The sequence below is a fragment of the Heloderma suspectum genome, chromosome 4, assembly GCF_057233095.1.
Source record: "Heloderma suspectum isolate Gila_16-S chromosome 4, 16-S_ref, whole genome shotgun sequence".
Taxonomy (NCBI): domain Eukaryota; kingdom Metazoa; phylum Chordata; class Lepidosauria; order Squamata; family Helodermatidae; genus Heloderma; species Heloderma suspectum.
The window spans coordinates 116,018,479-116,041,649 of NC_139461.1; the positions used below are offsets into that span (position 1 = coordinate 116,018,479).

The following is a 23,171-nucleotide window of genomic DNA, read 5'->3' on the forward strand; positions in this document are numbered from 1 at the left end:
TAAGTTTTTTAATCCATGAATAGCTCAAAATCCAATCATACAGTTAAGCAAGGTAAATCTCACTTGTAGAATTTTGAATATCTAGCTGTAACCTGCTGTCAGTCAAACTGCTTGGTTACATATTGTGTCTAATAAGTAAACACATTAGAATCCCCAACCTTAGATTCATATTTATGTCAAATGCATTCTTCGCAAGGCCAAAATCTGTGTATAAGTGTAAAGAAAGCATGTAATCATTTCTAGTGCTGAACCGACCTCAAAAAGACTAATTCCTTTTTGCATTTCTTACTGTAATCACAAAAAGGGTTGCAGGATTTATGTGCCAGCTTAAACACCAGAAACTGGTACTAAACAACTGTTGTTTAGTAGCTTGCATGATAACAACAACTGTGTTTATCAAATACATATAAAAGCGTTTTATTAGCTCCTTTGACAGAAGCTCTTTTCAGGGTTTTCAAAGTGATATAGTTTGTAAGAATCTGATGAGAAAGTAAAAGCTTGATATATTGCCAGCAGGCTACAGTGGGATGTGTTCATACTGTACACAACACACAACCTTTAGGGAGAACAAAACCTACCATAGAAGAGGATGCTTCCCGTTTTGTTGTGCCGTATAAAAAAGAGGAAAGGATGGTCAGCTGTGAATTGCAACACAGTCGTAACAGACCGTGGCATCCTGATAGCCCCAGTAGCTGCGGCTGCCTCAGTGCCCTTTTCATTTACCTCTACAAAGGATTTGTGAACAAACTCAGACAGGACTAAGTCATTACTGGGTGACATTCCTGAGAAGTCTGCCTTGCCTTCATCAAAAGCCTCAGCCATTCCCATGCTGCTCAGAACAGGCTTCAGATCATATTTTTCCTCCAATTTAAATTTCGGTAGAGACAGCTCTACTTCAGTTATGTATATCATCTCTTGGCTGACCCAGTCCATGAGTTTCACATAGGTCATTTCTCTCTCTAGCTGAAACAAAATAAATATGAAGTATTAAGGAAGAAGGAAATCCTGGTTGTATCTATAAATCTTGGCACTGTGGCTTATCCCAAGGGATTCATGCTGCCACACACATGAAGCTCATAAATATGACCGAAATTCCCTGATACTGGGAAGAAATAATATGGGGAAAGCTCAAAGGTATATTGCCCCTGAATATGGAAGCTCTATTTTAGATACCATAATTGTGAAGGTAGTTCAACAACTATGAATCTGTTTAAGCTTTCTTTCTACCTAAGAAAACTAATGGCTATCCCCATATGCAATGAAGACCTGAAAACTTTGCCTTCGTCTCTGCCATCTCAGTACTATCCTTACAAACACATGAGTTGATGGCAAAATATTACTGGCAACCTTATCACCAACTGTCCTCACACATATTCAAAAATAATGTGAGTATAATGCATTCGGGAGGAGAAAGATATAGCTGCACTTCCTGTAGTTCTGTATATTTCTGCATCTTTCTGAAGGGGGGCAGAATGTTAGTGGGCATTACTTAGAGAAATATAAGTAGCATCCACATGAACAGGGTAGAAGTTAGCTGTTCCAATGGACAGGAATTTAGATTCCATTCAGTAACAATACCTCACCTTTTCCAGGCCAGTGGAATCGTCTTCAATTTCATCAGGAAGCAGAATGATCATGCTCAGCTCGTTATCGACATAAGGGGCCTCAAGGATTTTGGTACGATAATCTGCTATGTAGGTTGTCTTGTATGTAGCTTTCTTAAACATCATCTGCACCATTTTGCTTTCATTCTACAAGTGGGGGGAAAGATGCGTTAGAGGCAGGGAAAAGTGGGGCCTAGATCACTCAGGACTGCTCTTGAAAAACTACGAGAGGAGCCTCCCAGTATGATGCCAGCATGAAAAGTAGTTGAATAAGACCCATGTACATATGTCTTACTCTCTCATGAGTTCCATCTTCATTTTTGCTGTACTTCATTTTTTTGAGTTTGTGATCTCTGCTCTGCCTTTCAGTTACTGTGAAGCTGTAAATCACCTTGAGCAATCAGTGAATAAGGGACGATTCAGAAATATATTAATTAAACCAAACCTCCAGTTTTATTTGTTATTGTCCCCAACCCACAGCTGCTCAAATACTTCTCTTCACAAGTGATGGGATGTTAGTTTCTCAATGGAATTTAGTTACTTTTCAATGTTAGAGTTGGGTTTAGGAAAGAGACAGTTTCTTTCTCCTTAGAGGATTGCATAGAGTAGAAGTTTCTGACACAATTGTGGCTCAGAAAATGCTTTATGCTTGTGCTTAGGACTGACAACTGACCAGGGGGGAAACCCACCAGCCTGTCCCTTTGACAACAACTCTCTCAAATCAATGTTTCTTGGAGATCAACATTGTCACCTGCTAATATTTGCAGATCAAATTGCTGTTAAAGGTGCTTAAGTTGGCAAATGTTGGCAACCTTACTGTAATCCTGATATGCCACTTTTATGTCACAATGCTTGTGCTTCGTTTTACACCTACCAATAATCATAATGCACTCAGAAGGCTTAGGATGGGTTCTGCCAGAGCTATAGTGGTTAGGAGTTCCATTTACTCCAAGCATGAGTGATATTATCAGGAGTATAACTTGATGAAGATAGGACATCTCACTGAAGTCATTCACAGCAAATGGAAACTTTCCTTCTGGACCTATTAGCAGTTGTGTGGGGTAGTTTTGTTGAGACCACAGCAGAGGAGGAAATGAATAAACCTTTCTTCCTTGCATACTGCAATCCTGATGTAAATTCCCCCTCCAATGCTTATTATTAGTCCTTAAAAAAAAAAAAAGGCTGATATGGTTGCCAAAGCTGAGTTGAGTGTCACATCTAGTTTGGCCTTGAAAAGACGTAAATGTTCAAAACTCAACAGGGTATTAGAAAGCATAGCAAGATCAGTCCTTCTGAAGAATTTTATCAGTTTATTGCAGTCATATCATTTAAACTCTTTAACAATGATCCTTGCATTCATTTATCTCACTTCTTGGGAGTTACTTGTGATACTTGCCTACATTCATCCTTGCCCTATCAGTTATTAATTAGCAACAGCAAAGCACAAGGCCAGGCATTTTCTGCACCAAAAAACCTCTCACATTATTTGCTCAAATAAGGCTGAAAGTAAATACATAACTCCTTCTGTACACTGACTGGAGTTTCTCTGGGCTTGTTTCTCTTGAACAGCAGCTCCTGATGTGACATGGCAAATCACTGTGGCTATCAGGAGGAGCTGCGGACACAATTTGTGATATGGCACTTCGGGGTAGGAGGAAATCTGCTGTTCAGAGAAAAAGAGGAAGTCAAACATTTATCTGTGTAAGCCCATGGACATGCTCTATGTAATGCACAGCTCCCAAGCTAAGTAAAGAAAAACAGAAGATACAAATTTAGATCATTTATAGTTTAGTGACAAAACGAGTCCATTATGCATATTTGGTTTAAAAATCAGATGTGAGAATTTGGGGCAAAGACTTGTAGCAGGAGGAAAGAATGTCACTAGCACATGAAGAGGAGTGACATAGAAATGCAGGGCCTAGGAGTTTATTCTTTCAAATTCTTCTTCTGAACTTGTTTTAAATATTTGCACATTAACATGGTTTGAAACACTGAAACATCAAGATTAGTCATTTGATGGAAATATAGTAGGGGGTACTTTGCAGAGTAATCTTAGCTAGGAAAATGTGAATTGTTGTGTTGTAGAACATTTTTCACCTCATACCTTGGTAACTTTGAATGGCTTTTCCATTGTGCACTCTTTGAGGAACTGATTTGCCCAGTTTCCCTTGAAATAGACAGCATTCACCAAGACCAGCTTTGTAAGAGCATTAATTACTCCTGGGGCGAGCAGACTTTGGATTTTACCTTTAGGAGGGATTAAAGAGCTGCTGTAATAGGTTGCTATTTTTCACACATAGTAATGTAGTACTTAACATTCATAGGATACCACTTGCTAGTTTTACTTTCTTGAAAAAGACAGCATAGAAACCCAAGAAGTACTCACCTACTGTTTGTTCTTCTACCCAAGCATTTATGTGTTTTCTGGAATCTTCTGATGTTTTACTGAAGCTAAGTTTCTCTACACCTGTATGGTAGAATTTCTGACTAGAATCTGTAAATGGCTTAAGAAAATGGAGACATTTCAGTAGTAGAAGTTATGATTTTGTCCAGGTTTTGGCCCAGAGAAAGAGAAAGGAGACACCCAAAGATCTGGAAAATTTCTTACTCCAAATACCCCTGAGGAAGTACAAGTTACATAGAATTTTAAATATAATCCAGGAAGTTGACCTATGAGATTAATATATCAGCTAAACTAGTCCATGCCCAAGCCAATATATCTTCTTCAATTCAAGAATATACACGGCAATTGTTATGCCAAATTGTTAGATCTGTATGCATGATGGTTTTGCACCTCTGGTGTTCCTGCTAAATGCAGGAAGAATTCTAATATGCTATTTACCCCCCCCCACCACCACCACCCATATTTCCCTTTGAGGAAAATGTTACGTGAATAGTAGCTGTGTGTGTCCAATTTTTGGCAACTCTTTGGCAAGTGTCAACTGGCAGGCAGTTATTTTCATACAACTCAGTACATCAAAAGTCTAAGAATGATCTTGTTAAATCAGAAGGGCCACGTCAGTGCAATCCTATACATATCTACACAGATATGGTCCCATGGACTTACTCCCAGGTAAGCAAGTACAGAATTGCTGCCAGTCTGATTTCTGTCTCATTCTATCCTCAGAAGGTCACAGACATAGTATGAGGGAGACACACATCTTTATAAGGGTCTGAATCCAAAGAATTTTGAATAAAAGGAGAAAAATGTGTTAGTGCTGTTCTGTGAATTCTTCTTCAAAAGCGAGGGGGAGATTTCTTTCAATGCAGTGTTACAATGTATTGGGGGTATATTACAGTATAGAAAACAGTGAATAAGGAAAATACAGGGTGAGGTGCAGAAACTGCAGTGAGTCAAAAAGCCTTGGGAATGAGTTTGTGTACACAAGAGCTTGTACAAACTCCTTTGGATTGTGGCCACTCTTCTCATACAACGCTCTTCCACAAAGTCGGACACAGCCTTTTCATGAGCAGAAGAGGCTTCCTGCTAGTGGAAGGACATCTTTGAATCCATGTAAACAATATAACTTACTGCAAGAAAATCATATGACGTTTCTCCAAAGAGTCTGTTGGCTAGTCTAAGCAAGTACTTGGTGCCTGGTTTCTTGATTTCAGAAATAAGTTTTTCGTATCCTTTGTGAATCTCTTCACCTTCAGTTAAAGATAGCACCTACAGGATGATATATGGTTAATTGCATTAGTTGTGTTTTGCATTGTATTCAAATATGAATTCTAACATTTATCAAAGGACTTAAAAAAAAAAACCCTGTAGGATGAAAACGAGTGCCTGTCAGCAACCAAGGCAGTGTAATATATAGACTAAACAGCTACTACAATGTCAGGGAGGCCTTTTCCGCTTACTGGTGATTTCCAGGTCAGAGCAGACCTGTGGGTTTTTTTTCTTAATAGCATTTATATCGGGGGGGGGGGGAATAGCATTTCTATGGGTATGCATCCATAGAAATATTATATGGATATACCTTTGACATTTGGACTGCTGTGTGGCCTTTGGCACCCAAAAATACCATCGACAGAGCCGAAGAAATACTTAGAGGAGAAAAAAATATGTTCTTCGTATGATCATTTTCACTTAGCTTCTTGAAAAGATTGAGGGTAAAGGCAGAGATTGCTGTAGAGAGGCTATCCATTTTTCAGAACCTACAGAATAAGCACAGATTAGACAATAATCCAGGAGGTCAACACTCAGGTAGCTTCCACAAACTCTGTTAAACATTTGTTTTCAAATTCCACGTTTCTGTTATGACATATCAACCCATGTTTCCCTATCTTCAAATGTTAATGTTTTCATGCTCTTCACATCCACTGTTTCTTTTGGAGTGGAAAAGGCTACTGTCCCAGGAAGAAAGCCTAATCAGATGCTACATTTCTTGAAAGACCATTGCCACATCACAATAAACCAGGATTCGTATGATTAACAAGGCAGTATGCTGGTATATGCTGCTCTATCACTTCCACTTGGCTCCTTCTGCAAGTGGGGGCAGCTTAAAAAAAAACAAGGTCCTTCTGTCTGTGGTTTATAATGACATACGAGCTGGGAACTCTGGCTTATCTTGGCCCAGGCAAGCCAGAGTCATAAGCCATGGTTTGTTCTTGGCTTATCACTTTCACTTGTCTGCGAAGAGACAAGTCGGTGTTCTCAGTCTGCATGCCATGATAAACAAAGTCTGTGGTTTGTTTCGCTGCTCCCCTTTCTGCAGGAGTCACAATTCTGGCTTATTGTGACATACAGATGAAGTCAGTGATCAGCCTACAGTAATTCACAAAAACATTCATGAAAGGAATAATGCCCACCCGCTTGATTTCCTGTAAGTTCAGTTTAAAAATTAAATACACAGTATATCCTGTACATTACATGCTACATTAACCACCATGAGGTCATTTTAAAGAACTAGGGGAGAAAAAAAGGCACTGAGCGTCGGTTGCCCTCATTGTTTACTTCTAGCCACAATATAGTATTCTTAAAGCCACAGGTCACAGATGTAACTTAAGTCTACCCCGAAGGCTGAGTCTACACATAACGGTATGATAACAGTATAAATGCTATCATAACTATTGGTACACATGACACCAGTGGGCACCAATGGTTACGAGAACAGTATGAGAACAGTATAACTGCTATGTGTAGATTCAGCCTAAAACCATGAAACCTTTCAAAGGATGCAATTTCACTTATAGGCCAATGCAAGTAAGTGGTATGACAGAGCTTTATCATTCCTCGCTTGTTTCTTCCTTGTTGACTTCCCTGTGGCTACCTAGTGTGTCCACTAAGACATGTAAATCATACACAATTATGTACCAGGTGACAATCCCAGCTCAGGACTGTTTTGCACTTTCCTGCAGCACACACTAGAGAGAGATGCCACATAAATGCAGAGAGAAGACATATATCTTGGAATAACCGGAACACAGGGAGTGCTGTGATAAGCTATGGCTCTGTAGACTATCCACTGTCTAGTAGCTAGGGAAGTGCAACTCTCCTTCACACTTCTATTGTGTGCTTCTATTATAGCAAATCCTGGCTGAACCTGGGTGATTCATGAATTGTGGAGTAACTTCTACCAGCCATCATTCCTTCTAATAACCAGCTGAGATGGTTGTGTTCCTGTTGGTTTGGAAGCAAAACTCGGCCACACAGACACAAGTTAGCAGTTTCAACATACGTGAGGCTGCCTATGGCTGATGCCAGCTGAATCATGGAACCTGAAGGTGTCAGTTAAGGAGAGAGGGTGAAGAGGTAAATGGTTTTCTTAGACCCCCCCCCCCAAAGACCCTATTTTAGACCCATCCTGGAGATGGGGATTAGAGGGCGGGGGGAGCGAAGAAATGATGTCATAAGGACCGTGTCTCCACGACAACGGAAAGAGAAAGAAGGAGTGGCATTTTCCAAGGAGCCGGTTTCAGTCTGGGCAGGGCTCCACAAGCGAGTACATCGCTCCATTCTAAGTCTCTTCACATAACATACTCCCAGGGGAGCAGGGAGGGTTTGGAGTAAATGTCATCTGACTGGCAGGGGCTGCTCAACCAATAAGAGAGGCTTCCCACCATTCAGGCTCCCTCCCCCATTTCTCCTTTGATAAAATCTTCCTCCTGTGTCAAAAATCACTCTCCTCCTCTCAAACCATCCCCATACTTACTTTCTTAAAGTGACAATCAGTACAGGAATTCTGTGCTCTCTGCTTGGAAGCTGCTGAAGTTGGGAACAATCTATCTTTCTCTCCCTCGGCATTAGTTACTTTCTTAAAACAACCATCATAAGGACACAGCATGCTCCCTGCTCTGCTGCGATCAGACAAAGCTTCGTAGCTTCACAACTTCAACATCAAGGCTTTTAAATGCATTATTTCGATTCATGGGAATCTCAGTAACTCTGGAAATGCATTTCAGGGACAGGCCTCACTGAGCACAATGGGAGTTACTTCTGAGTTTGTGCTGGGAATTGGTTTGTGCTAGGAAGGGACACGAAACACAGGGGGATGGGGAAACCAGCTCCCATTTTAACCAGATGGTGCACAGGATCTCTGTAACAAAGGTGTGAATTAGTTACTTCCAAAGGCAATAAACCAAACACTGGAGAACTGCAGCTGCAGTAAAGCACTTTACAGCCTTTAGGGAATTTGTGCTTTAAAATCTGCTATTTCCATTGAGGGGGATCTCTGTAAATTGTGATGTGTGCATTCAGGGGTCAAGTCTCACTGAGCACGATGGGAGTTACTTCTGAGTAGACACTAATTGGTTTGTGCTGGGAAACACAGGACAGGAAGCACCCCTTGACCGGGGTCATGGTGAAAGGCACACCCCTGGGCAGGGCTAGCATGCCTGAGGTAAATGTGGGGGTTGGGGCACACAACAACCATACTGGGGAGTACTGGACTTAAGGAAAGAAAGTGGACTTTAAGCGGTCTCAGGAAATCCAGTTTTTCCCTGATAAACTCCAAGGAGGCTGCTGGATGGCCATGACATCATGTATCCCTAACGACCTCAACATGCAGCCAGCTTGGAATAAATGGCTGGTGGAGACACCCCCAAGGTTAATAAAGAGGAGCTCTTCTCAAAGCTGTACAGGGTGAGGTCTAAGGTGGTTGAAGGGCACCTTTCCCCCTTCCCACTCTCCAGAAACCTCTGTCCACACTCCATGAACGCTGAACAGCACTGCCAGGCTGGCTGGAACACTAAACAGGAGCACTCCTAGTAATGGCTGCAGACACATTGCAACATTGTGTTGTAGGAAAGCTCTTCTATAGTTTAAGAGAAAGCCAGGCACCTGCTAATCTTAGGTTTCTACACACATGCAATTTAACACCGCAGAAATGCATTCTAGTAATGAAGAATCAGCTGTAGACAAGCTCTAACAAGTTGAACAGCCTGTAGTCAAACATTCCTCAACTCTTACACCTAGGCTGTTACAAGCTGACACATATTTTAAATACAAAAGGCTCCAGGCTGGCATAGATAAGGGGTCCAATCTAGAAGGGGCTGGTTAGGGACCTACCACCAGTGGGAACATGGTCAATGGCAGATCTGTGGGGTCAGGGGAACGAATGAAGCCCGTGGGATAAGCATGCACCCCTTACTAGTTGAGTTCCTCTCTGCCAGTTGAGGGGCACTTCTGCCCTATCTAACACCACCCCACAGAGTACAAGACTGGCACTTGTGGGCAGGAGGAGGGCTACTGAGTCTCCATACAGGGAAAAGCTTTACCTATACCAATCGGTAAACTGCAACTGCTAGAGCACAGGAGCACCACAAAACAAAAACGCACCCCACCCCAACTGATGTTCCTGTTTAGTGGGGGTTTTACTTTGAGTCAAAAACCTCTAACCAGTTGTGGAGCGTTGAAGAAGTGGATTCTAATAGTAAATTTTGAACTCAGAAACCCAGGCTGGCTGGGGAATGCTGGGAGTTGGAGGCCTTCTCTCTCTCTGAACATGCATAGGATTGCGCCCTAAGTGTTCTATCTTTAAAAAAGAACAACCACCCCCCTGCCCCAGATATCTACAATCAGGAATGTATGAATTGGTGTCTGTCTTATATACTTCCTGAGCTTGTGCTTTCCTATTCCTAATACAGGTGGCAATGAGTACATGTTCTACAGAGCAATCAAAACGGCTTCTGGGGTAGTAGCTCCTTATAGATACTGAACTGCGTCTAATGAGTGTGGAGAGTGGCATTACAGCAACAGGCTCTGTCCTCCTTCTGTGTGCATCTCATAATGCATGTAGCCCCAGTGCATACAGCTCTGTATGTGAGGGCTTGCTGCTGATACTGTAACAGACACACACACAGATCAGGATCAGAACAGTATGCTCTCCTGCTCCATGTTGTATCCATTATACACGCTTGACGGGCCAGTGGCGATAGGCTTATTCCTATAGCATTTGGAGAATATCAAGTCTTCCACAAGCTGAGACAGATCTAGGATCTTCTTTCATTGGATCAAGGCCCCAGTACGCTGGTATTTTGTTCAAATGCAATTCCTGCTCTGTAGACACAGGTTAATGAATACAGTGTCCACTGTGTTTACAAGAGCTCTCCAGTGAGCAACTTCTGCACATTAATTATCTTGCTCATCTCTTCCTCCTGGTATAGCCCGCTCCTACTTTGCTTGTTTCCTACACCTGTTGTAACTCTTAAATCGTGTGTGTGTGTATGTTGGGGATTTTCATTTCCGCTAGGCACAATTGGGTGTCCATGGCCAGGATAAGAAAATTAAGCTGTTGCCCTTTCTTGCTTCTCTTCGCTCTGGCAAGGCAGGGACCTTTGCTTGGCTGAAAAAGGGGAGTTGTGCTTTTTCAGCAAATATAGATTTAGTTTTGAGGAAGTGTTACAAATAGCAGTGGCCTGCCCTTGAGCAGGAATACTAATGTTAAGAATATACTTAGACTATAATCCTATTAAAGCTTACTAGAAGTAAGGCTTACTCTGAAGTAATCACATAAAGCTGCACTACAAGTCAGTCAAGTCCCAATAACGTCATCACAGAGAGGTAGAGGATACTGAAGTCAATATAAGAAAGTAATACAGTGGATGGCACATCACCTCTGTAATTCAGTTATTCTTCCTAGCTATTTTTCATAGGGCCAGAGTAGATACAACAGTGGTAGACATGGGTTCTTTTTCATGTATCTACTCTATTCACACACAAAGCAGGGAAGGAAGACAAATCTTACTTAAACAATAAAAGGGGAGTGCAAGAAAGGGACGCTGAATCCTTTCCGCTTCCACACCTTACCTCCCTGCAGTCAGTAAAGGAGAAAAAGTACACCGAGCAACCCCTTGTAGAAGTATATGCCAGTATCCCTACACTAGATGTACCCTCCTTTTGCTATTTAACACCCAGCCCCATAAAAGTCTTGGTGTTGGTGGAGATTATTCTCACCTGCTGTGTGTGCAAACAGCAGTTTGAAGAAATCTGATTCTTTAAGGATGAGATCCTGTGCACACTTACCTAAAAGTAAGCACCCTGATCATAGATTGGACTGGAGTCCATATGAAAGGAAAGAAGTAATTTCATATTGTTGCCTAGCTGGCAGGCACATGGTGAGTATAACAGGAATAATTACAATAACTAAATAATTACAACAGGAATAATTACAACAACCAATTAAGGGCGCAATCCTATGCATGTTTAGACAGAGACAAGGCCTACACCTCCCAGCATTCCCCAGCCAGCTGGCCTTGTCTCTGTCTAAACATGCATAGGATTGCACCCTTAATTACATATAGTCTTCCTGAATCTACCCAATCCAATCCTATGCATGTTTACTCAGAAGTAATTCGCACTGGGTTCAATGTGACTTACTCCCAGGTAAGTGTGTATAGGATTGCAGCCTCAGTCCCAAACCCTTTTACTTTCTGCATTCTGTATAAAATTCTATGGGGAAAGCAGTGCCAGACAAGAATGGGGGTGAAGAATGGGAGACAAAGTTACTCTATATTGGGGATCAATAAAATATTTAATAATAACATAAGGAGGAGTATTGCCATTTGGGTTGCGCCCAGCATAATGATATAGAAACAGTGTGAAAGCTGTAAAAAAGCATCTCTTTGGAATGGTAGAAACATAATTTTTTTTTTAAAAAAATAATTCATTGCTTTAAAATGGAAATTTTTCAGACCAGGATTACTGACATTCTAGAGGAGCATTGAAAATGTTGTGTGACACACTTTCTTGTCATATACAGTAGAAGATGAAAACTTGGCTGCAGTGCAGAGATAACTTTTTGTGGGAAGGCAGAAAAGCTTACACATACTGTTATGCTTAAACCCCACTATGCCTAGATTTGGTGCTTATAGCATTTGCAGACTGTTCCTAAGCATTTTTACTCAGACCTAAGTCCCACTGAGCTCAATAGGATTTCGATCCTAGTAAATGCACCTATGATGGACTCGAGCTTGGGGGAGCTGGGGGTGGCGACGGCCAACTGGAAGCTCTGGTGTGGGCTGGTCGGAAGCAACTGACCGAATAAACAACAACAACAAAATGCACCTAGGATGGTGGTCGTTAATAAAAGTGCCAGAAGCTAGGAAACATTCTAGGGAAAAGAGTATCTGCCAAAGAAGAGGAGGGTTTGTGTTTGTTTATGCTTGATAAGGAAAAGAAAAGAATGGTCTGCGTTAAATGATTTGGGCTTCAGAGATGATCTCACTACAACAACTGCTGCAGTGGCAGCTGCCGCCTCAGTACCCTCTTCATTGACCTCCACAAAGGACTTGTGAAACACCTGTGACAAAATCAACTCCCTTCTCCTTGACATTCCTGAGAAATCAGCTTGGTTTTGACTGAAGGCATCCTTCATTCCCATGCTCTCTAGGGTGGACCTGAGGTCATAATTCTCTTCCAGTTTCATCCTAGGCAAGTAAACCTCCACTTGTGATTTCTTCTCCATCATTTCTGGACTGGTCCATATCGATAATTTCTCATAGGTTAGTTCTTTTTCCAGCTATGGTTGGATAAGAAATCAAGTTAGAACTAAATTTTAATAGCAGGGAGGAGTGACTAAACTAAAAAGGACAGGGCTAACAACTACCACAACCTATGATTACTCTCATTAGAGTGTAAAACAAAGATGTGGGGGCTTGCAGGGGTGGGAATCTAACATCTTGTTTACTTTTGTGGGGAATGAGATGCAGGGAGGAGTCATAACCTAGCTTAAAAGACATCTTATACCAGGAGTGAGCAACTTGTGGCAGTCCAGATGTTTTAATCTATAGCTACTATTGCCTCTAGCCACCACAGACAATGGTGAAGGATGATGGGAGTTGTAGGCCAAAACATCTGGATGGCCACATGTTGCCCCTCCTATACATTGAACTGAATGGGGCTTACTCCTGAGTAGACATGTCTAGGATTATAGTGCCAATTAAGGCTGCAGTCCTATACTCATATACCTGAGAGTGAACCCATTGAACACTGTGAGACTTACTACTTTTTTCTTCATTATATAATTTTTTTAATTTTCTTTCCCAATACAATTATCCAAGACAGTTACACTACTTCAGCTTATCACATCTGTAGTATATGTATTGTTGCTAGATTGGCTGGGAACCAATTCCAATAGTTGATAAATCGTACCCAACCATTTGAGAAAGTCTGGATGGAGTTCATTCTTCCCCCCCATAGCAACTTATAACTTATTTTATTCATCACCATGGCAGTCCAAGTCTTCTTTTTCCATTGTACCAGAGACAGTATGTATATTGCTAAGAGGATCCTTGCAACTGTTAACATATACCTCACCATCACCACTAAATTTCTAGGGATCTGATCACTAATATCACCCAGGAGTATAGTTGTTGAGGTTAATTGCAACTCATACCCTGTAATTTCTCTGATGCTGTTTATTTTCTTCTTCCAATATTCCTTAACAGATTACAATGCCACCACGTATGGGCAAAAGTCCCTCTACCATTACATCTCCAGCACCTGATACTGCTGGAAACACGCCAGAGATCCTGGGTGGTGTATAATACTATATATAATTTTATTGAAGTTTTCTCTAAAAGTCACTTCCAGTACATTCCTACAAATATTGAACGGACATAGTTCCATTGCTCCTCTGAGATTGTTATGTTAAATTGTCTTTCCCACCTTTGTTTCCTTACTTCTGAGTACATACATAGGATTGCACTGTTAGAGTGTTATGCTAGCCTGTGGTTGGACTCCCTAAATCTTCTTCAAGTCAAATGGGAGAACTAAGACAACATTTTATTCATCTACCTCTGTTTATATAAATAGCATGAAATGTCTTCTATGTCTAACAGTCTCCTGGAGATGTGAAATGAAATATTTTACCAGTTCCAAACCAGTAGACTCATCCATAATGTCTTCTGGAAGCAAGATGAACATGCTGAGTTCATTGTTAATATATGGGAGCTCAAGAATAGAGACCTTCAGGGTGCTGATGTAGAAAATTGGAAATATATCCTTTAGAAACATCATTTGCACTGGCTTCGATTGGATCTGGAATAATTTTTTTAAAGACACATTATTCCTTTCCCCATTGAAATGAACTGCTTTTCAGGCTTGGCAAAGGCCATAAAGAAGCTTTACCTCTTGAAGCTAAGTACATGGCTTTTATCTCTCAAACAGACCCAAATGTGAAAGAATAGGGATCCAAAGCTTGCACATTGTTCCTGGTGTGACCTTTGGAGCCTGTGATGAGAATGGGAGCAAGGTAGGAACTCTACCTCCTCTCCAGGGGGCACTGAAAACCCAGGGCATCTCTACACCAGGCTAAAATCCTGCATTTAAAACGGGGCTTTCTGCTTCTGTTTTAAATTCAGGATCACAACTGACTCCCTTTACATGCACTTCCTTTCCCCCCCTCCCCTTTCCTCCTCCTTCTCCCTGTATCTGAGTCTTCCTTTATCTTTCATTGATCTTGCTCCTCTTCTTGCCGCTTTAACTCTTTTGACAGAGGAAACTGAAGTGGAATACAAGGGGGTAATTTGATAGCTCATTATCTACGATCTATTTAAAAATGGAACAAAGGGCATTTAGTGCAGGAGATGCCCTGGAGGTTCCCAGCGTCATGTAAAGAGCCCGCAAACTTCCGTGAGTGAGCAATGTCAATAGAAGGATAAAAGCTCCATGTGAAGGAGCCCCCAGAGACAGTCTTATCTGAACAAGTGCAGTCCAATATGCAGCTGCATATTAATTCAGAGGGGGCCAGTAAGAGTGTAGTAAAATCGATGACATCAGGGCTGCAAGTTGAGCAGGTAGTTCTTTTAATAGCAAACTATATTAGCAGCTGATGTTCATTTCTTCTATGGTTTAATCCTATTTATTTCCTTATAGTTTGCTTTTCTTCTGGATACTTTAATTTACAATGTTATTGCAACATGTTTACCAAAGGTCCATCACAAATAGTTGTAATTAAGACCGACTTTACAAGACTTGCCTTGCCAGATTAGCAGAGTTCATTGCCATAGTTGTTTGGCAAATTAAAGATTAGCTTTGCAAGAGGTCAGCTTGCAGCCAAGAAAAACAAAAACAAAACCACCACCACCACCACCACCACCACCATCTTAAATCTCATGTGTGAAACTGATTTAGGGGTTGTCCTTTTAACATGTTTTTGAAGATTATGTGCAGTTACTAATAATTTCTGCAATGCATTAATGTCAGTGAACTAGGTCCGTATAAAAGAAATACACAGTTTAAAAAAATTAACATGCACATACCTTGCTCAGTCTAAAAGGCTTCTCAGTAGTATTTTCTTTCGGAAATTTTTGCTCCCACTTGCCTTTGAAGTAAATGGCATTTATTAGGACCAATGCAGTCTGGGAATCAACAGCACCTTCAGGCAACAGATTCTTAATGCTGTCTTTTGGAAAAGAGAAGGCTATTATTAGTATATAAGTATTGGTATTCCAGTGCAGCAGTATAAATAATAAATGGCTTTATAGGAGCTGCCTTCTACTTAGATTATTGGTCCATCAAGCCTAGGGCTCCCTCCTAAGAGCTGCTCTCTAGGGCTCATTTTAAACCAAAAATGCCCTGGATCGCCTCCTACAGGCTTGGGGCTCCATATGCTGGGACGGGAAAGCATTTCTTGGCTATTGCTTGTTCCAGACCCAAACACTAGCCAGCTAATTTACCTCTAGGGACATCACTTGGGACTGTAAAAGCAAATAGCATCTAGTGAACCAGTTATTAAGCTGCTACAATGAGAAACAAAGAGACCATACACATTTCCAGATTTTAGTAGGTATGGACAGCACATTATACCCAGCGCACCATTCTTCCCACTCCCCTCAAAACTCAGGAAAACAAACTGAACTGTAGGTTATTCAAAAATGACTTCACACCTTACATTGGAATTACATATTTTCCCATACAGGCATACAATGCATTTCTCTTTAGAAATTAAGCATTGGCAGAATCCAAAGACTGGGCCTGATATATTATGGCTTTCATCGCTTGTTAGATACCAATATTTTTTGTAAATGTTGGAGTGGCTTTAAAGCTGTTTATCCATCTCTCTCATTGTTTATGACACAGATTCTCAAACTGTGATCTGCAAGCTCTGTTCAGGGGATCCATAACTGACCTGTGGAAAAGTTACAGTACAGTCAAGAATATCTGTTCCTGGCTCTGCACAGAAATCAAGGGTGTTTTGACCAGGGCTGGATTATCAAACTGGTACAGACTAGGAAGGTCCTGTCCAAGGGCCCATAATTTTCATGGCACTGGTGCAATCTACCCATTTTTCTCTAACCATTTATCAGTTAAGGGGCAGTTTACCCTACAGTAAGAATGAAAAAATGATGTAGCTGCTAGATATGAATGTAAAGCAATGCCTGTTTTAGCCCTTAGTGGTCTGGCCTAGGGATCATGATCTTCATAGTACAATGCTGGTTTTGACAATGATGCTGACCTGGCACAGAATAAAAAAGATGTTATTAAAACAGTATTTGATTTGTAGACCAAGGAAAATGTATTAAATAGTCCAAGACTCACAACAATTCTAAGTGGTCCACAGAAAATAAAAAGGTTGAGCCTGAACTGACTGACTGAATGGACTTACTGTCTGTTTGTCCTTCAACCCAAGAGTTGATCTGGCCTCTTACTTGTTCAGCAGCCCTCAAAAAATCAACCGCTTGTGGCTCCGCATGATAATATTTCTTAGCAAGCTGCAGATATTCCTGAAAAGTACAAGGGTAAGATTATATATATTTACACCCACACAATCAAACCATATGGGCTGATCCTGCAATGCAATTTTGGGGGTCCCATGGCTCTAACAACAACCTCTTATTGGAGCTGACATCAGTGCCTGGAGAAAGTACAGTTTTCCTATTTCTAAATTTGGCATGTTTCTGATTCACCCCACAGTGCAATTTCATTTCTTAATTTATCAGTTCTTCTAAATTATTATACATTTTTCTTCATGGCCTCTGGCATCACACATATGGCTCTGGGCCTGTGTTCATTTGGGAAACTTCTAAAGCTGAGCAGCGTTTTGGCGGGAACCCCTCCCCCGCTGTCCTACTTTACATCCTCCAGAGGGTTCCCACCTTTCCTTCTTGACCGCCTTAACGGTTACCTCATTGGGAGCTTCTTCTGACCGTTTCAGCTAGTGTTGAGTGTTTTTCTTCACCAGTTTTGCTGTATTTTCTTCTTGTCTTCAACTTTTCCTTCATCTTTTCTGTTTTTTGTTTGTTTTTAAAAGAGAGAGAGGAGGGAAGATTGTTTTTTCCACCAGCAGCGGTGGCATTTCGGAGGCCTATGGCCCCAAAGTCCCCATTCAGAAAGTGTACTGCTTGCGGCAGTAAAGTACCTTCTTCAGACGGTCCCTCGCTCTGCCTGATTTGTTTGGGTGAGTCCCATGTCACAGACACTTGCCACCATTGCCAGTCTTTCTCCAAGTAGGCATGCAAAAATAGAGCAGACTGGCTGAAGGCAATCCTTTGGCAAAGGGCCCCTGAGGTGGTAGATAAGCCGAAAGCTCAGAGTCTCCGTGAGCAGGCTCCTTTGACAAGCGCTAAGGGATGGTTTCTACAGCCCCAAATCCCCCCCCCGCATCTGTACTGGAGGCGGGCAGATCAGATCCACCAATGACTGGCAGATCTTTAGCCCTCTTGGCAGCAAAAAAAATCTCGAAGAAGGCTAGATGTGCCAAACCTTCCATGGAGGCACCAGCTAAGAAATAGGTGTCCAAGGAACTTTCTCACCCTGAGAAGGAGAGTGGTATGCCACCTCCACCATCTCTCCTGAATTCACCCATCCATTCAGGGACTGTTACTCCTCCTGATATAGTCATCCTCGAACTGGTCTCAACTGCGTCTGAAGGGGAACTTGGAGACACACCACCCCTTCCACCTCGACCAGCTTCAGCGGAGCAAGATCGTAGACCCAGGTCTCCAGTTCCAACTCGTTGAGACACACATTTGCAGTCTCCTCGGTACCAACCACAGTTTTCACCCCAAGAGAGAGATCTGACTTCTCAGTACCGGTCTCAGGATCTGTACCAACCAACTTATTGATGTGGACAACATGATTGTGATAAATCTGATTTATCTCGTTTATGAATGTGATCATTATTCTGACTGGTTGTCATCTTCCTGCAGATCTTGGCAGGATGAGGATTGGAGGCTTTGAAGAGGTTGAGACCTCTTTTTCGATCATTCTCATTACTTAGGAGTGACCCCCCATCATATACTCCTTTTCCATTCATTTCTGTACCACATCCAGCGGCTCAAGATGTTTTTCTGCCTCCTCCTCCAGTGCCACTCCGTACTACTTCAATGGCACCATGGGGGGCTCATCCAGACTGTCCTGCCCTGCCCCCTCCAGTACTGCCTCATGGGCCTCAGGATGGAGCACCAACACAGGCACCACATTTGCCTGAATCAGGAGAGGATTACTAGTTGGATTCCTTCTCCTACTGCTCCATTCTTCCTTCCATATCTTCCCTGGACGACGACGACACTGGTACCAAAGATAGAGCCTCGCCCTCAGAGGACATGGGGCATTTCTCCAACCAAGTGCTCCAGATGGCACAGTCTTTAGGAACTGAAGTACAGCAACCCACTGAACAGCTTCATGATCCAGTCTTTGATGCCATTACTACAGAGATGTCGAGCCCTGTGGCCATTCTGTTTCAATCTTCCAACTCTCCTACAGACTGTAATGCAGACTTGGAAGACACCATCCTCCATGGCCCCATCCTCTAAGAGATTGGAGTCCATATATCAGGTCCAAGAGAAAGATGCCAGCTTTCTTTTTGCACACCCAAGACCCAATTCCATCATTGTGGAGTCTGCACAGGGCCGCTCACAGAAAACTCATGCCTCGCCCATCAACAAGTCTGTAGGTTGGATCTTATAGGCCATCCCTTTACTCCTCAGCATCTTTGGGGCTTGGAGTCTCAAATTACAAGGCCATGATGGCCTGGTACCAGCTGTTCCCTTGGAAGAAAATTTGGGATGTACGAAAGTCACTTACCTTTTCGACGGGATGATTCGCGGTGAGGGGGAGGCACTCCGCATCTCCCCCCAAAATCCTAATTTGCTGCGGAGCGGAGCCAGCTGGGTCCATTCACAGGCGCCGCGTGGAGCCTGCGGACACAAATTGTGGCGGCTACAGCGGCTGCCATTTGCGTTCCCTTTTTTTGCCGTGATAGGCTATGTAAATATTTATGTAGCCTATCACAGCCTCCGCAGGGACACAAATGGCATCCCTGTGTTAGCCGTGATAGGCTACGTAAGTATTTACATAGTCTATCATGGCAAAAATAGGGAAATGAATGGAAAAGCAAAGCAGCACAAACGGCACCAGGTAAGTGTCCCATTTCACGCGCCTTTCGTGGGGTGGTGGGGCGAGGGGCTTCATTCCGCCACGGATTTCAGGGGGCCGAATGCCCTGGCATTCAGCCTCACCGAGATCCGTGGCGAAATTCTCTGACATCCCTAAAGAAAATGGACTCCTTCTGTGCTTACCTCCCAGAGGATCAGAGGGGACTGGCCAGAACATTTCACACTGAGGCAACGAAATTATCTTGGCAGCAGATCAATACAGCTCTCCACCAAGCCAACTCTAATGCAAAGTTCCATCACCCTAAGGCAACATGCTTGCCTGCGTTCTGCTGGCCTGATCCCAGAGGCCACGTCTAGAATAGAGGATCTGCTCTTGGATGTTGAAGGATTATTTAATCCCAAAACTGATTAACAGATGGATTCAGTTCAGAAAGCCAGAACAACTGCTCACAAAATGGGTATCGTTCAGCTACAACACAGCAGCATCTATTGTACTGACCTTGTCGTTGGTACTGACAACAACAACCTTGTATCCCCAGGCAGTCTGGGGACCATACTCCATGGTACCAATCTCAGCAACAACAGAGAAAGAGCTGCCCCAACACTAAGTACCAACAGAAAGTAAAGGCGGATGGCATTTCTAATTGTTGTCTTTGACTTGGACACTCTTCCCCTCTGCATCACTCCTCCCCCCCTAATCTTCGGAGACCTCCTGAGGAATTTTTATCTGACTTGGACAACACTAACATCAGACCAATGAGTACAGGCCGTTGTTTGCCGGGGTTACAAGATAGACTTTGATACTCTCCCCCTGTTGGGTTCAGTATGGATCATACCACCATCAAAAGTGCTCCAGGAAGAAACAAAAACCCTTGTGGAAAAAGGAGCTATTCAATGAGTGCCTCTGATAAAGAGCATGGATGGCTTCTTATCAAGATATTTCACTGTGCCCAAACAGGATGGGGGTCTTCAGCCCATTTTGGATCTTTGAGACTTGAACAAGTTCATCACCCCAAAAAAGTTCAGGATGACTATGCTAGCTACAATCCTACTGCTTCTTTGAAAGCGTTCCTGGTTTGCCACAGTTGATCTCAAGGATGCTTATTCCCACATTGCCATTAAGGAGTCCTTCAGCAAATTTCTTCACTTCGCCATCAGTCTACAGGTCTTCCAGTTCAAGGTACTGCCCTTCAGGTTATCGACAGCCCCATGCGTATTCACAAAATGTATCACGGTGGTCTGCACTGACCTATGCATCAAGGGCATAGAAATCTATCCGTACTTGGACAATTGGCTCCTGGTCGACACCTCAAAGGAAGCTGTGTCTCGTGCTGTCATAGTTGTCCTCAATCTCCTCGAAGCTCTGGTACTCAGAATCAATGAGGAAAAATCTCGAGTCACCCCTACCCAAATGGTGCAGTTCATAGGAGCTATACTCAGTTCCAAGTCTGACTGTGCATACCTTCCTCCAAACTGTGCAAGAGACTTGGTCAACCTGGCCACATCTCTATATCAAGAACATCACACCACAGCACACACCATCCAATACTTGTTGGGCTATATATGGCGGCGACAGTATCGGGGTGGCATGGGCTCGACTCCAAATGAGACCACTACAAAATTGGTTCATTCATGTGTTCAGTAATGTGGACAACATGTTTCAGACCCGACTAAGAATACCAGAACATATTGCTCACACTCTGACTTGGTGGACAGACCCTGCAAATCTGACTCTGAGGATGCCATTTGCTCTTTCATACCCATCCCGAGTGCTGACAACAGACACATCTTTCATAGGTTGGGGGGCTCACAGGGCCTGTGGTCCACAGCAGAGAGAACTTATAATATAAACTATCCAGAGTTACTAGTGGTTTGGATTCCACTTTGTGCATTCGAAACATGTGGCACACAGGCACATTCAAATCCCGACAGACAACACAACAGTGTTATGGTACCTAAACAAGCTAGAAGGCACACATTCCTCCAGCCTCATTCATCTGATGCTAGGCATTTACAACTGGTCTGTACTGAGGGGCATTAATCTAATGGCTTTACAATCAATGGAACAGAAAACATCCTAGTGGACTCTCTCTGTCGCCTTCATTAGTTGTCACATGAGTGGCAACTGTCTAGGAAGATTCTGATGCGATCTTCCAGAAGTGGGGACCACCATCCATAGTTCTCTTTGCTACTCTGGAAAGCTCAGTCTGCAGAAAGTTTTGCTCCAGAGCAGGGATGAGTAGACGTTCTTGCAGAGGTGCCTTTCTTCTAGAGTGGAATTGAATTCTCTTTTATCAATTTCCTCCATTTCCTCTTCTGGCAAAAGTGATTGAGAAAATCAGAAAGGAGAGGATATGGCCAATTGCATCCCGATTGCACCTTGGTGGCTGAGGCAACCTTGGTTCAAGATCCTGTTGAACTTAACCAACAGAGACTATCTTCAGCTTCCGCAGTTAGATGATCTGACTTGTCAGAACTGAGGTTGAATCGGGTACCCCAATCTCCAGATTTTGAAACTCACAGCATGGAGGATTTGGTACTGATGAGATGTTTTCTTTTGATACCAACTAAAGTGCAGGCAGTGTTAGATGCAGCGAGAAAGCCGTCTACGCGTTGCTTCTATGCTACCAAGTGGGCAGCATGCAAAAAGTTTGTGGCTGAAAATAATTGTGATCCAGACAGTTGTTTGATCACGGACATTTCACATTTTCTTCAACACTTGTATATCAAAGGACTGAAATATCCTTCCATTATTCAGCTATATCTGCAATAAGAGGATCTCTTCAGGGTCTTTCAGTTTTCACTCATTTATGTAAGCAGTTCTTATGGGGACTTTGAAACTTAGCCCCCCACCCGCAATAAGGGACTTGATTCCTCAATGGGACTTGTTGTTAGTGCTTCAGAGACTGATGTTGCCCCCATTTCGAGCCTCTTGCTACTGTGGATTTGAGACTGCTTTCCCGGAAGGTTGCCTTTCTGGTAGTGGTTACGACCTCACAGAGGGCAAGTGAACTCTTTGTCTTGCACATAGATTCACCGTATACCATTTTCCTCAAGGAAAAAGTGGTGCTCAGGCCAGACATAACCTTCCTTTTCCGAGGTGTTTTCTGAGCTCCACGTAAACCAACTGGTTGTCCTCCCTGCTTTCTTTCCTTCCCCTACGTCAGACTTGGAAAAGAAACTTCATACTTTGGACGTATGAAGGGCTCTAGCCTTCTATAAATCAAGGACTGTACGTTTCTGTAAGTCACAAAGTCTGTTCTTATGTTACGGAGGATCGAGCCAAGGTTTGCCCATATCCTCCCAAAGACTAGCATCCTGCAGACTATAAAAATACAGACTATAAAATTAGTACCAGGTCTCTGGGATGGATCTCCTGCCTCGAATCTGAGCGCATTCAACATGGGCAGGGGGTGGGGAGCGACATCTACTGCCCTTACTAGGGGAGTGCCTTTAGTGGTCCTGTGCAAAGCGGCCACTTGGTCTAAGCCCTCTACCTTTATTAGGTGCAAAAACTGGATGTTTGAGCTTGATCGGACTGTGCCTTCGGCAGATTTCATCAGTCCTGAAATAAGACACCTGCCCACCTCCAGTAAGTGAGCTTGCTAATCACCCATATGTGTGATGCACAGAGACCACAAAGAAGACAGGTTGCTTACATGTAACTGTAGTACTTCGAGTGGTCACCTGTGCATTCACACAACCCACCACCATCCCCAGTTCAGTGTCAACGTCTGTGTATGTGTTGGTACCGAGGTGTATTCTCCTCGAACTTGAGGTTAACTT

General features: G+C 42.8%; 2 protein-coding genes and 1 long non-coding RNA gene across 8 annotated transcripts in view; 1 reads left to right on the forward strand and 2 right to left on the reverse strand.

Moving 5' to 3' along the window:
* On the reverse strand, nt 1–12,434 carry LOC146347337 (serpin B6-like). 3 transcript variants are annotated; one of them, XM_084850486.1, is made up of 8 exons: nt 12,347–12,434; nt 5,585–5,762; nt 5,137–5,274; nt 3,991–4,108; nt 3,709–3,851; nt 3,124–3,267; nt 1,584–1,751; nt 1–963 (listed from the first exon to the last, which is right to left on the reverse strand). In XM_084850486.1, the coding sequence occupies exons 2-8, from the start codon at nt 5,750–5,752 to the stop codon at nt 559–561; spliced, it is 1,284 nt and encodes a 427-aa protein (XP_084706612.1). In that variant the 5' UTR covers nt 5,753–5,762; nt 12,347–12,434; the 3' UTR covers nt 1–558. The 3 variants fall into 3 exon arrangements, with proteins under 3 accessions (XP_084706612.1, XP_084706613.1, XP_084706614.1); XM_084850487.1 differs by lacking the exon at nt 12,347–12,434 and having other exon boundaries at nt 3,124–3,264; nt 5,585–5,839; XM_084850488.1 differs by lacking the exons at nt 3,124–3,267; nt 12,347–12,434 and having other exon boundaries at nt 5,585–5,839.
* The window catches only part of LOC146347338 (uncharacterized), a 55,434-nt gene continuing 35,452 nt past the window's right edge, over nt 3,190–23,171 (forward strand). Inside the window, exons 1-2 of one of the 2 annotated variants that reach the window (XR_014790265.1) lie at nt 3,190–3,288; nt 7,135–7,359. This is a non-coding gene — a long non-coding RNA (uncharacterized LOC146347338). The remainder of the gene's footprint in view (nt 3,289–7,134; nt 7,360–23,171) is intronic. The other variant, XR_014790264.1, reaches the window with a different exon arrangement.
* LOC146347339 (serpin B10-like) overlaps nt 11,562–23,171 on the reverse strand; it is a 23,099-nt gene continuing 11,489 nt past the window's right edge. For all 3 annotated transcript variants that reach the window (XM_084850490.1, XM_084850491.1, XM_084850492.1), the window contains 4 exons: nt 16,655–16,772; nt 15,309–15,451; nt 13,918–14,085; nt 11,562–12,565 (listed from right to left, as the gene is read on the reverse strand). In XM_084850490.1, the coding sequence (XP_084706616.1) occupies nt 12,158–12,565; nt 13,918–14,085; nt 15,309–15,451; nt 16,655–16,772 (837 nt within the window). In that variant the 3' untranslated portion in view covers nt 11,562–12,157. The remainder of the gene's footprint in view (nt 12,566–13,917; nt 14,086–15,308; nt 15,452–16,654; nt 16,773–23,171) is intronic.

Coding starts and splice junctions, on each gene's coding strand:
- LOC146347337 (XM_084850486.1), bottom strand. CDS start 5,752: ATGGATAGCCTCTCTACAGCAATCTCTGCCTTTACCCTCAATCTTTTC. Junction 3,268..3,708: donor AGCCATTCAAAGTTACCAAG/GTATGAGGTGAA, acceptor TTCTCTGAACAG/CAGATTTCCTCCTACCCCGA. Junction 1,752..3,123: donor CCAGTCAGTGTACAGAAGGA/GTTATGTATTTA, acceptor CCCCACTTGTAG/AATGAAAGCAAAATGGTGCA.